Source organism: Anarhichas minor, unplaced genomic scaffold (genome assembly GCF_050575085.1).
Source record: "Anarhichas minor isolate MPS153535 unplaced genomic scaffold, ASM5057508v1 ptg000004l, whole genome shotgun sequence".
NCBI classification, from domain to species: domain Eukaryota; kingdom Metazoa; phylum Chordata; class Actinopteri; order Perciformes; family Anarhichadidae; genus Anarhichas; species Anarhichas minor.
Window position 1 is genome coordinate 3,724,808 of NW_027466450.1, and position 13,830 is coordinate 3,738,637.

Genomic DNA, 13,830 nt, shown 5'->3' on the forward strand with positions numbered 1-13,830 from the left:
GGTGTAGTTTGTTTATGGCGTTTATTTGCTTTTCACTTCTGCTGATTGCATTCACGCTTCAAAATGAATGAAAGTGGTGTTCATTTGTGGAGATTATCTTGCTCAACAAAACTGGTTGGCACCATAGCCTTACCTTAAGCTTATTTTCTGCACTACTTCGAAGATTCAATGGAAAAACGAATCGTCTATTTGTCATATTTTTCAATGCTGTCGTTTTTCTTCCCTATCTTTAAGAGATCCCCGACCCACCAACCTGCAGTACCTTTTGTATAAAATTTGTGTAAATTCTTCTGTTCAAAAGTCAGACAGTAGAAATATTTTCACCCTTTTGTTTTTCATATGAACAATTCTGAAATGCATGTGATATCATACAGCTTCAGTTGGCAATTATAAGAGTAAAGACACAATTTTAATATTTTTAATTGGTAATACCAGAGCTCATTCTTAAAACCTCTACTATTTATGGCATCAAGCTAGTCCATGCACAAAGCAGCAATTATAACACTTCAAAGTGGATAATCTACATTAATATTGTAGATTTATTTCAAAATGCTTCATACAGTGTCTATCTGCAACCATGATGCTGTTGCATAAGGAAATATCTTTACGTTCATGTTATTTTATTAGTGACAACTTTTTCTCAAAGAACAATTTATTTAAATAATATCTCTAAATTCAAATAATACTGTTAGTAGTTTTTATTTCATGGCATACAACAATATACATTCATAGTAAGGTTGTAAAGATGCTATGGATGCTATGCTCTGTGCTCTGATAGTATTTATTGTATCTTTGTCATTGCTCTATTGTAACATGATCATCCAATCCGATGTATTAGCCGTCCTTCAGACTGAATTAGATGTCCTTGCCGCACTCTGGGCACAGGATGTCATCACGTTCAGTGAGGAAGCCACGGCCAACCAGGGACACGGAGCACTTCTTACAGTTGAAGCAGTCATTGTGCCACTGGCGCTCCTCAAAGGAAATGTACTTACTACCTCCAAGGCCTGAAAGTGAAGAACAAGTCCAAGTTAAAACAACTGGGGAAATCTTATAAAGCGTGGACCTAAATGGCATATCACACAAAAATAATTAGTGTGGGTTCTTCCTTTGCCCATGCCACACCTTTCACACTTTCAACAAGTTTCATGACAAAAACATCGATTCATTGTGATTACCGCTGATGGGGGTGGTGCAGGAGGCACACTTCTTGGCATAAAGGTTGCAGAAACAGTTGAGACAATAGGCAAAGTCATCTCTAGAGGTAAACCTCTGGCCAGACAGCTGCTGCTTGCAGCTAGTGCACAGGAAGCAGTCCTTGTGCCAGGGCTGGTCATGGTAGGTCACCCCGCCAGTGGTGATGGGCTAATAAGAGGAAACAGGAATGTCATATGGTCACACTTCAGGTGTAATCATTGTTCTTTTCGTAAAGATGGAGAATGATTGAGTACTACTTTGAAAATCAGTTCCAGGTTGGTGTCCTATACCTTCTTGCAGTGCACACACTGCATGGCAAACTGCTTCTCATAGCAGGGCACACAGAAGTTATGGCTGTCCTTCGGGATAAAGCTCTTGGTGCCAATGGGCTGCTGGCATCGCTGGCAGGTGAAACAGGTCTCGTGCCAGCTGTTCCCCTTGTGCTCCATCTTCCTGGAGCCTTCAGAGACACACAACATGAAGGGATGGATGGAGTTAGTGAAGGAAGGCAAAGACAGCAATACGAATTAGAAAAAACAAAATGTGCGTTTTGGAGTCAAGAAACAATATACATTTAAACATTTATTTTGGTGTTGTTTGTGAGAACAACCAATTCAATTTATGGAAAAAACAAACTTGAGTTTAACTATCAACTTGATATTAAAAATGTCCAAAGTGTTCATATTGGTCCTTTTTTATTAGTATCAATCGAGATGACAGTTAAGAGGTCACCATAATATGATCATAAAATGATAATAATATGATACACCGTACATGTGGTACCATACACATTTTTATGGTTTAATAATCAGGAGTGATTTTATATTTCTTAGTTAAAGCGTTAGAATTGCCCCAGTTCCTGAATACGTAATTACATTGTTAGATACATGATGTAAAACACATTACAGTTACAGTTTCTATTTATGCTGCATCCTCCGTAAAAACTTGCTGTGACTATATTTGCTTCCCTATGCACAGATGTTCTCTTTTCAACACATTAACTGATAATTCATAAGCATACTAGATACCCAGTCGTCTTACTAACAGTTCCAAATTCACGACTGGTCACTGAAGATGAACTCCCTTCCTGGTAATCTAAGGCAGGCAAATTCAGTATCCTCTTCTGAAGACTCACTTATTTTTTACATCTGACAGATTGTATTTTATTTATTTATTTTTATCTTATTTCACCTGTTTGATTGTGTTTCTTATTTGCTTTCATGTTTATTGTGAAGCACTTTGTTTTGGAACGGTGCTATAAAAATTACTGACTAACTGCCGTGCACACTTTCCCTCACATAATTACACTGATGTATTGTACTTATAATCACACATTTGGCAGCATTTAGATTTAAGACAATCATTTGTAAACCATTCACAGAAGCACTATTCTGACGCTTACATACTTTCAGAAAGTTTTTCATATCAAAAATTGGAATTTGCTATGTTGCTTTAGACTCAACTTAAATATGTTGCTCTGTGTGGTTTTCTTCCTATACCTGGCATGATGGTTTTCTTGCAGTCATGGCACTTGGAGGAATACTCATTGGAGTAGCACTCAGTGCAGAGGAGCGTTTCATCCTTGGTGGAGAAGGGCTTGTCCACAAGCGAACGCTTGCACTGGAAACACATGAAACACTCCTCATGCCAGTGACGGTCCTTGTAAGACAGATCCTACAAGAACATCAGATGGATGGTTAGAGCTGTACCAACTTTGATGATAAATAGTGTTCAAGACAGAAATCCAAAGAAAGAGCGTGTTAGGGATCATATGCTCAATGGATTTTGTGACATCTCTTACCCTGGTGTTACAGCCAATGGGCTTCTTGCACTCCTCACAGGTGTTGGAGTACAGGCTCTCGTAACATTTCACACAGTAGGGATTCTCCTCTCTCAGAACATACTTCTTCCCAAAAAGGGACTCTTTGCAGTAGTGGCAGTCGTAGCGCTCAGTCATTGTCACAAAGAGTCTCTTACCTGAGAGAGTGGGAAACAAAAAGAGACACAGGAAGTGAGAGGAGAGAAAGTATTCTGTCTAAAGTACGTGACTTAATGCTCACAGCAGTTGTAAACTGAGGTAAACTCCCGCATCGAGTTGATTTCACAAATGAAACAGCTTCATCCGGACAATTTTTCAACCCCCATCATCTAAATAACAAAAAGCTTTGTACAGTTTTGTCTTTTTGCTACTCAGTTCAAATACATATGTGTAGTGACACTGACGCAGACAGCAATTTCTCAGAGATCCTTAATTCCAAGCAATAAATGTTTTCTAGGACACCTTCGGTATCAAGATCCTTCACATTTTTTCCATGTTGCATTTCGTTCCCTTTCATCTCTCTCTCCCATCTCTCAGCAGTCCTTCATTTTGTTCTCGGTATCAGAACTCAAAGGTGATAGATGAGAAGGATATAAATAACTCCTATCAGCCCTGCTTAGAGACACTCAACTTCCCCCCCATTGCATACCAACGTTCACTATGCCGCGGTACTTTGACCCATCCATCACCTCACGGCCAGCTGTCAGCACCAGATCACTGTATCCCTTGTCAACGTGCTGGTGTGTGAGCGTCTTTGTATAAGTGGGTTTGAATGGCACTCGTAATAATGGCTACTCACAATCTGCAGCTGTTTGTGGTCTGCCTGTTAAGCCCTCTGGTTATCCCACCTGTGCCTAAATACTCTTACTCTCTCTGGACCAAGGATAGTATAGAGGCAATAAATCTAAATGTGTGTGTGCAGTATGGACATCTTTACGAGGTATGAGAAAAGGTGATATGAGAAGATATGAAATGAGCTTGAACATATTGCCACCCCAGGCTTTTAGTTTGACACTCACACTCACACACACACACACACACACTCTACTATTGATGTGACTATATGTGCTCGGCAAAGCTTTGACCATATAAGGAGGCTAGAAAAAAAACATGGAAAACTCAAAATTCATATCCCTCCTGACCACTCTTTCATTCTTTTCTGGTTTTCTTAATTGCTTGAATTCCTGTTTTTGATTCAGCTTTGCTCCTCTGTTGTTATTCCCTTTATCTTGCTCTTTTATTGTGCGCGTACAGTCGGAGCTTCTTGCCCTTGATCTATTTGCGATCATTGTGTGTTCCCACCTCTGTGCTCCAACATTAGATCTGTGCGTGATCTGTTGTGTATAGTGTCTTTTATCTGACTTAAGTTGAGGCCTATAATATGCCCGTCCTTTATGCTCTGAGTTATTCTCACCCCTCCCACATTCCCTCATTGTCTATTGCTCCAACCATGACTCACCTAGCTTATATAAGGATTTATCGGACTCCTAAAAATAAAAAAAGGATAATCTCAACTGCCACAAATAAAACCTCCAGCTTTATTAGACACGTCATGCAGCTGTTTCCCAGCTCCTGGGGTCTCTTTGATGCTGCCCATCGGTGCAGCCTGGCCTATTCCCTCAATCAACTCTCAGTGCATTATGTCTTTTGTTTAAATCCACTCATTTTCAAATTATTGCAAGGAATTAATTTTTTTGTCAAGCTGAAAAATAAAAATCAATGTGCTTTTTATGGCTCAAGTAACCCTAATATCTACAGCTCTTCACAATACCAAATGTTTTAAAGATGCACATTTTTGTCATTAAAATGTTATCCAACCATGTATAGTGTGCAATCCATAAACCAGCACTATCTCTGACAGTGAGACCTCTAAACCGCCTGCTTACATCGATTTTCTACTCTTTCAAAGCAACAATTCTGGTGGAATTCCTCGATGATTGAATACGTATTTAACAGCAGTCAGTAATAGTAGGCTTTTAAGAATAAAATGTATAATCGAATTAAGCTCTAAATTGAAAATGTTCCGATTAAATCCTGAAGTAATTGCAATTCAAATAAAAATGTGCAGTTCAACCTGAATCCTTCCACCGACTCTAAAATGCCATGCTACTGTAAAGATACTATATTCCTCTTCTGTGTGGAGATCTTTTCAGGAACATTTCGCATCTCTTAGTTGTTGCATTAACAGGTACTTTGTATACTTAAAAAGTGTGACTAGAAGATTTTATACTGAATTGCATCACACCAAAATGCTATGAAGTGCGACAAATGCTGTAAAGCCACAATAAAAGCAAAAGAACCGACTGGTTTGCCAAAATGGAAGTTACTGTGTAATAAAACAAGTCAGCAGCTGACACCTTCACTGACACAGTTTTGCTGAAGCGAAGTGTGAGATTGATGAGAAGAGAGGAAAGACGGTTGGAAATGAACAGGGGTCAACAGGGGTTTTCTTTGGAGATAGATGATTTAATAAAAGATGAAGTCTCTGAGACAGACATGAGGGCAGACAGATGGGTGGAGAGAAGAGGGGGTTAAATAGTGAAGGTACTGTGCAGGTAGAAAGAGGAAGAACATGAGCAGGTGGATGGGGAGGCAGACAGGAGGATGCCAGAGCAACCTGGAAAATGGAAGACACAGTGAATGGACACCAATGAAAGGATGAATGGGTGCAAAGATGGATGGGTGGATGGATGGATGGAGCAGTTGAACAGAGTTGGGTCTTACCTTCCTGTTTGAGGAGTGTTTGCCTGTGCGGAGTCTGGGCAGACTGAGAGAGGAGACTCCGGGTGAGCCGTAGTTACTCCTGATTGCATTACTCCACCCATCAAGGGCTAATTGAAAACAAAGGAGGGGCAACTGGGGGGGGTAGCAGAGGGGCAGGGAATCTTTTTCGAGATGATCTACAAATAGAGCGGTGCTTCACAGAGATAACCCCAGGGCCCCCTTTCACTCGCTCATTCAGTCACCAGCGAGGACGTGTGGCCTTTTAAGGTCACTCAGTTGTTCACTCTCTCACGTACTCACTCAGTGATTCACTTGCTCACTCACTCACATACATTTCACTTCATCTGTCTAATATTTGTGTTTCTCCTCACAACGGCCTTATCATACCATCCCTCCCTATCCAACTTCCTGCAGAAAAGCAAGTTATCGACTGCTGTTTTCTTTACGTCAGAGATATCTGTGGGGATCAATGTCATAATATTACAAACACACACACACACACACACACACACACACACACACACACACACACACATGCACGCTGTTACATAATGCTTTAATCTTCCTATGGCCGGTTGATACAGGATGAAAAGGATGCCAAGGGTCAAACGTCAAAGATTGTTGTCCTGTGAGATTTGTCCTTACTCATATGTCTCATCTGTCTTTACCTCCCTATATTTCCCCTCACAAGGGAATACGCATTCAATCCCAAACCTCCAACGTGTCGGGTACAGTATCCAGGCCGGGTAACGACAGACACCCGCATGGTTTGTAAGAAAATTGTAGAACTATTTTCTGGTACACCACCCTCCATCCCAACTCTCTCATTCGCTTACTCTTTTTGTCTCCTTTCTCTCTCTGTCTCTCTCTCTGTCTCTCTCTCTGTCTCTCTGTCTCTCTCTCTCTCCCCCCCCCCCCCTGTCTTAAGCAGGTCTTCCTCACCCAGTGGTCCCTGGACACTCTCCAGTGAGAAAATGCGTCACTAGATTCAAGTGTTCTATTTTTGGGGCTTCACAAAGTGTGTGTGTGTGTTTGTGTGTGTGTTGCGTCTACTTGCTTGGTGATCCCCCTGACTGGTTCATATTTGTGGATGAATGGATTGTCATGAAATTTGTTTGTTCCCCTCGGGATAAATAGTGAGACTTTATCCCTTTACTTTTCATAGTGCCATAATCAGGTCATAACTTTCATTTATCACATACTGTGATTTAAGACCAAATACTTACAAAACGAATGGTATTCCCATCAGCCTCAGCAGTACCTTGTGTTTAGTGCTAATAAGTACAGCTAAGATGATGAACATGGTATTATACCTGATAAAGATCAGTATCTGTCTCACAGCAGCCTCACAGAGGTGTTATCATGGGTGTAAACTCTTAGTCTTGTTGAAGTAACTGTGGCAAGGAGTACAGTTTAAAACAATGGGTTATTGTTGTTTTTGTATCAAACAATGTTATTTTTTATGACTCCTATGCAAGTGTTCCAAATGCCACCTGAAATTAAAATATGTTTAAAAGAAACTTTTCAATGTTTAAATGTAGATAATATCTTGTCAATGCTGTCATGAATAAATACTTTATTTATTCCCGTGGGGACATTTGCAATGTCTGACTTTCTAAACTGGTTTGAAACAGGCAGCTGGGACAATAAGGGGCCTTTGACATTTGGACTAGCAGGCGGAATTGAAGTCCGATGACAAGAGACAAAAGAGGATGTTGTGCTAGTTAAGAGGAAAAGATTAGGAATAGATTTGATTACTCTGCCCAACAAACATGCCACTTTTTCACTCATTCATCCAATGTGCGAAAAAAAAACTATACAGATATTCCTCACCAATATAAATCACATATGTTCATACACTCCATAAATTCATCTGATAGCACCAATGTATACATTAGACACATTACAATAACAGTTAAGTCCCTGGCATGGAAAAGAATGCATTTCAGTTCACTTAATTTCAGGCATGAGGTCTAATTGATACCACGAGGGCCAATATGTTTTATGCCCAACTGAAAAATAGTTATTTAGCATGCCCTCAATCATTGACCCCCAGCCCTCAGCCTTTGCTTCTTGCTTGTCTTTAGCTGGCACAAAGTTGTCCCTCCCCCACTATGTGCTTTGGATTGACGCCTCCAACTCAGCTGCTAAGGCCAGGGGATAAAGGTGCAGCTGTTTGGGCACTGCAAGGCTATCGTGATGCTAAAGCCTGGTGCTTACTTCTGCTGCAAATACAGCCATGCAGAAAGGTCAAGCAAGGCCAACCCCATCATCACTAGTGAACCGTTAATCATTAATGCCACAGCAACCAATTGAACTGGAATTTCTCTGGGTCACCCAAGATCCAATATGATCCTCTGGAAAAACTCCACTTCACTGCCTGACAAACTGGTTGAAATGGATCCCGGCAACTGACTTTAAAGAACATGCAGCGTCGTAATGAAGGTCTCTAACGGGCAATTAGTGCTGATGAAGAGGAACATAATCATTTTGGGCTCCCACTGTGGGATGAGGGTAAACTTAGCAAGTGTGTCTACCATAGACTGGATTTAATGTTGAAGACTCACTAATAGATTACCTGCATGAAAGGAATATTTGACATATTGGTAAATACTGTTATTGGCTTTCTTGCAGAGAATTGGATGAGAATAGTTACCGCCCTTACAGTATATACTGTATGGAAATACAAAAACAAAAACAAAAAATCCCATTTTTCTGTTTTGAGGGGTTCTGTTTTTGGTCCCAGCCAAGAACTAGTTCTGGCCCCCTTTACCACAATGTATTTATTTACTAGGGTACATTTTGGATTACTGCTATCTTTTGTTATTGCTAGAGTACCAATTATGCTGTCATGCAGGACATTCGTGTCACGAACAAGCTGTATTAATTAAATATGTGTAATTTTTATGATTTGAGTGAGGGAATAGAGATGACTCCTCTTATCTAATTGCCAGTTAATTGTTAATGTACAATCCTTCCATCTCAAACACGTGATTTGCTGTATGTTTAAACTGTAAGGCCCCAATTTGTCTTTTTTTTCGATGATTAGTCTCACTAGCCTCAACTGTTTTACATTTTTGGAAGTTGTTGAGAGAATTTATTCTTGAGCAATGCAAATTACATTATGTGGTATGGTCATGTGGTAGCTATGAGAAAAGTATGCAGAATTATAAAAAAGAAACAAATCCCCTCAAAAAACGTAATTGTAGGTTCCACTGTATGAGTGCGGGAGCAAGAGTAAAGGCTAGAAATCAAGCTTAGGGTGTTAGTCAAAGAGTATCTTTGGACTGTAAATGATTCAGAGCTATTTATATAGTTATCCCAGATGGATGGTATGGCCTGAGGCCCCATCGTCTCTGTGTGGGATTACTTTTCATGATATCAGCAGCAGGATGATTTGAAACGCATCCTTACATGCATACCTGTTTATTCCTTAATTCCTTAATAATTCCCAGCATGCATTAGGACAGATAGGACATCCCAAACACAAAACCAGGAAAAAAAAACTCTTTCAAATATAACATAAAATAAATTGAAGTCTTGCAAACACTAAAAAATGCGTTTAAAGTTCAAATTAGTAGCTAAAACTACAGTTTTACTTTCTTTTTTCACACTAAAACATCTGTTCCTGTGCACATTTATCTGGTCAGTTTGGTTGCTTTGTTCCCTGACGTTCAAATTTATGACGATGATTAAAAGCCTCCTCTGCTCGTTTTCACTGTCTCTGCTTTATGCCAATGTAGTGACGTGGGTCTATATATGACACAGCAAATCTTCACTCGTTAAGCCTGGTGTTGTGTTCGCAGACCACTAAATCCCGGCAGAGATTAGGGGTATGTTTCAACCTCAGCAGTCACCAGACACTTTATTTAGATGCTATTCAGATGTTTATCTTTTGTCTTTGTTCCTTTTGCCTTTTATGTACAAAACCACACAAACAGTCGATTTTACACCAACAAATACAGAATCTCTACAATCTGCTTCCCTCTGGAATCATCTCTGTTACATGGGACATTGGAAAGCACACAGACTAATATGGAGAGCCTGAAAAAGTAGAGCAGAAATGATCCTTAGAATGAATATTTGAATCTGTAATGTTATTGTCTTTCCTCAAAAAAAACTCTCTTTTGTACTCACCAGTGAGGTAAGGGGATTTAATGATCAGGGTCATTTTTTATGCTAAAACACAACTATGTTGTGGACTGGTACATGGTCATTTTTAGCGATTTGTTCCTTTACTAAAGGTTGATTACCATCCTCTCCTCTTCTGATGATGCCTCAGTATAATATCCAGCTCATTTTTCAGTAAGAAGTCCCAGTCTTAATAAGTTAATAAGTCACTCCTAGTTGTTTTTCTCGTGTTCCCATTCACTAAGAGGGTCCTGCAGTCTCATCTGACCTCACTTATCTAGACAGCAACTGGGCCCCTCAGTCTCTGGCTGCATTTATCTTACTAATTCTGTCTGTTGCAAAGCAAGGGCAGCTGTCATGGTGGCACTCTGGCTAGAACCAAGCCCAATTTTCCAGAATACAGATCCAAAAGATCTGGGGGTCGGAGGGGGGAGGGGGGTTGGCAGCTGGGGGCCAACTGTGCCCAACGGTCCCCACTTTGTAATGCTGCTGGCTTTTATTGTTGGCTACTCTGACAGCAAAGGCCTATTGGTTTGGTTCAAGATTAGGTTTTGTTTCCAAGTGTGTCCCAAAAAGTCAATTGAAATAGCATCATTTCATTCAGTTCAGTTCAAAGATATGTACTTCGTAGTGGCCACTTATTACATTTTCTTTACTCTACGCAAACATCAGTACGTGCATCAATAAGCGATGACATCTCCAATCATGATGCAACATATAATTCCACATGTCACAGTAGGAAAAGCAGAGATGTTATTGATAAAATGAATGACTGCCTCAGTCCTGGTAGACCTTCATATATGGCAGACATTGTGACATAACGTACGAAGAAAACCAGAGGAGTAATTAATAACATTAATTTGGTTGCCCTCCATTTAGCTTTACTAATTTCAGGACTCTGTCATGGCTTGCTGGGAGACCTGAAAAGATAGAGGGCATCGTATGTCTGTGACATACAGTGCTGTTTTCGACTGTTTTAAGTTCAATAGCCTGTTGCTGTTTCAAACTGTCAGTTCAGTACACACTTCTAACCAGGAAGTAACAGATCTTTAATCACAGCTGAACTAACAAAAACTACTGATTCGGTCAATGACAATTATACCAAGTTCAGCTTAAGGATTTGGTGATGCAGATTTGTTTGAAGATTTACTGAACAGCTCTACGTAGATCCTCTCTCCAATTAGGAACAGTGTTACTTCGGCCTGCATATAAAGAGTTGGCCACCTCAGAGTCCCTCAGAGAACTTTGCTCTTGGTTCTTCAATAGTTTAAACAAATAGAATGTAAAGGTCTTAGTTAGTGAGCTTTAGAGGAGGCTGTAAGCGTATTTTGTTATGTTCAGACAAAGCCAGGCTGTTTCTCCTGCTTACTGTCTATATGTTAAACTAAGCTTCATCTAACTCTTGGCAAGAAGATAAATGAGCATATCCCAACTTTTCATTAAAGTAATAAACTTGAAGATATTCATTTGTATAAAGTCTGTTACGTCACGTTCTATTGCTGAATGAGGTAACACATTGGTGATTGGGCTTTTGGCCCGCTGATGAAAGCCGTTGCATTTGGAAAGTGAGATCCAAAAACACACCTGCAGTTAGAGCTTATCGACATAAGTTTAACATATACTGTAGACTCTCTTACCAGTTTTTTAGATACGCCTTGTTGAAACTGAGACGTGTTTCTAATATTTAAAAAAAATGTTATTGCATGTTTTTTTGTTGGACTCCATTGGCGTTAGCTCGGTGTATCAAAAACTGATCAGAGAGTATGTTAAAACAAATTATAAGATTGAATCAGTTAATTCAATCATAAATCTGAGTCACGTGTCCTGATGGTAGCTTTGTATTTGCAAATTGCGGTCTTGTGTCCTCTGAAATACATTTTCCACACTGTAAGGTGGTTTGGAGATGGCATGCATGCAGCCACAACAACAGAAAACGCATATAACCCCACGTTTCATCATACACATTCTATGCGATTCCCATTTCACTGGGCCCGGAGGCCCACAGAATGGCATGCATAGCACGGGAGCCACCGGCTCATCACGTACATCATCACTTCCAATCAGGTGGCCTTCAAGACGGAGCGCCAAAATAAACATCCATTTTCATCAGCGTTGTAACTATAGCTGTGCTCAGCTCTCAGGGGTCTCTCAGTGGGATGACTTGGTGTGGGTGGTGGTGAGAATATGAGGGGCGTGGATCTAAAATGGAAGACATCCTGGCTATAGCAGTGGCAGATACAGTGTTGACAAGTGTTACTCAGCCTTGATTAATAAGTCAAGCTCTCCTCGGGCTTCAGAGAGGAAGGGTATTAAGACAAACCATTCCAATCATTTTGCACTTTTACGTCAGCTTTGAATCCCCTGTTCCCTCGTTTATTTGATGTGGTTGTTGAAATTCAACGATGACATCTAATGACTTTACTTCTAATAGGTTAAACATGCACCTCAGCTCTTTCCAATAATCCTTGAGTCAGCTGCGTTAAAAAACAAAACATCTTAACTTCAATGTAACAAGCATGTGCTTGTAATTCCTCGTCTAATTGCTTTCTAATGAGATAAATTCATTGAAGTCATTGTCGATGTTGAATGAGAGAGGGGAGTTGGGTGAAACATCAGGGATGCTCTGCCCCCTTGTGATGGGAGAGACAAATCTCTGCGCAAGAAATTTATCATTTTTGATTTTGATTTTTGCTCACATCTTACTCACAGATAAAACTATTGTCTTGCCCTCAGGTCTGGCATTTTCAGCTTGCATCCTGGAACCTCAGATGAGTATAAAGAAACCGTAACTCCCCTCTTCCAGTGTAGGAATAGAGATTAAACACATGGAGGCGCTGTGGATCAAGGAACAAATGAATGAAGTTGCATCAGTGTACCTGACCTAACTGAGTTTAAGAGATCAATATTGCAAAATGTGTAAGTAAAATCAGGTTTGCGGCGGCTAGGAGAAATGTCAATTTAGATTGAATTTACAGGTGTGTAGAGAAGAGGCTGACATACACTGTAACTACTGTACAACTTATCAAGTGGCAAGGATATGATGTAAGCCTTCAGTTTACAGTTTGGATGTCTGTATTTCATGTTAACTTTGAAGTCATAAACAATGGAAAATGAGTCAATAATAACCCAAAGACGTTTTTTGGGAAGCGTCTTTTCCCTGTATTAAACTTGTGTTTAATCTTTAATGACTTGTTTGTTAATGTATTTGATTAGATTGATAAAACATCACAATAAAAGCTTACTTAGAAAAGAAATCATGAAAGGAACACACACAAAAGACAGTCAGAAGCTCACACCGGCTGCATTATCTAATTTGGTTGTTTCTCACATTCTCTCGCTGTTGGGTATTTAGTATTCAAATGTATAAAGGGTTCGAGCAATAATAACATGTTTCATGACGCCAAAAAAGGAGAAAAAAAACTGCATGAGTAAATGAGTTGGAAAAAATGAAACCTGGATAATACCTTGGAATTCCTGAGTCAAAAGTCAGTCGACCTTATGATTGAGTACATTTCATCTGTATGATGATGTTTGATCCTATCAGTAAAAGCCAACCTTCTTTTATTACCGAAATAGGACTGACTCATTTTTATCAAGCTGTCACTGTCACTATATATATACAAGCTTAAGGTTTACTCATCCAACACAATCATCTTTCCATGACACATCAATCACACCACACTATTACAGGAATGATTTTTGATGATAAACCCTCAGCATTGTTAAACATCACATCTGCTTAACAGTAAGCTAATATTTAAAGATACTGTATAATATCTCATTTTCCTCCTTCAAGTGAAAACAATACTAAACAGTCCAGAATATTGCATCCTTTTCATCACTTTACCCACATACTGTAAGTCCAATTTCTTTATCTTCATTTACTTAACCAGGCTACTCTTTCATAGATATTACCGATGGTCTAAAAAACCTGTTTATTATCATGCTCATGTTGTATC

General features: G+C 39.7%; 1 protein-coding gene across 1 annotated transcript; it reads right to left on the bottom strand.

The window, feature by feature from the left end:
- Positions 1-855: 855 nt before the first annotated feature.
- Positions 856-3,175, bottom strand: fhl2a (four and a half LIM domains 2a). Its single transcript, XM_076103147.1, has 5 exons — positions 2,999-3,175; positions 2,697-2,871; positions 1,488-1,657; positions 1,179-1,365; positions 856-1,007 (listed from the first exon to the last, which is right to left on the bottom strand). The coding sequence occupies exons 1-5, from the start codon at positions 3,152-3,154 to the stop codon at positions 856-858; spliced, it is 840 nt and encodes a 279-aa protein (XP_075959262.1). The 5' UTR covers positions 3,155-3,175.
- Between the last annotated feature and the right edge of the window lie 10,655 nt (positions 3,176-13,830).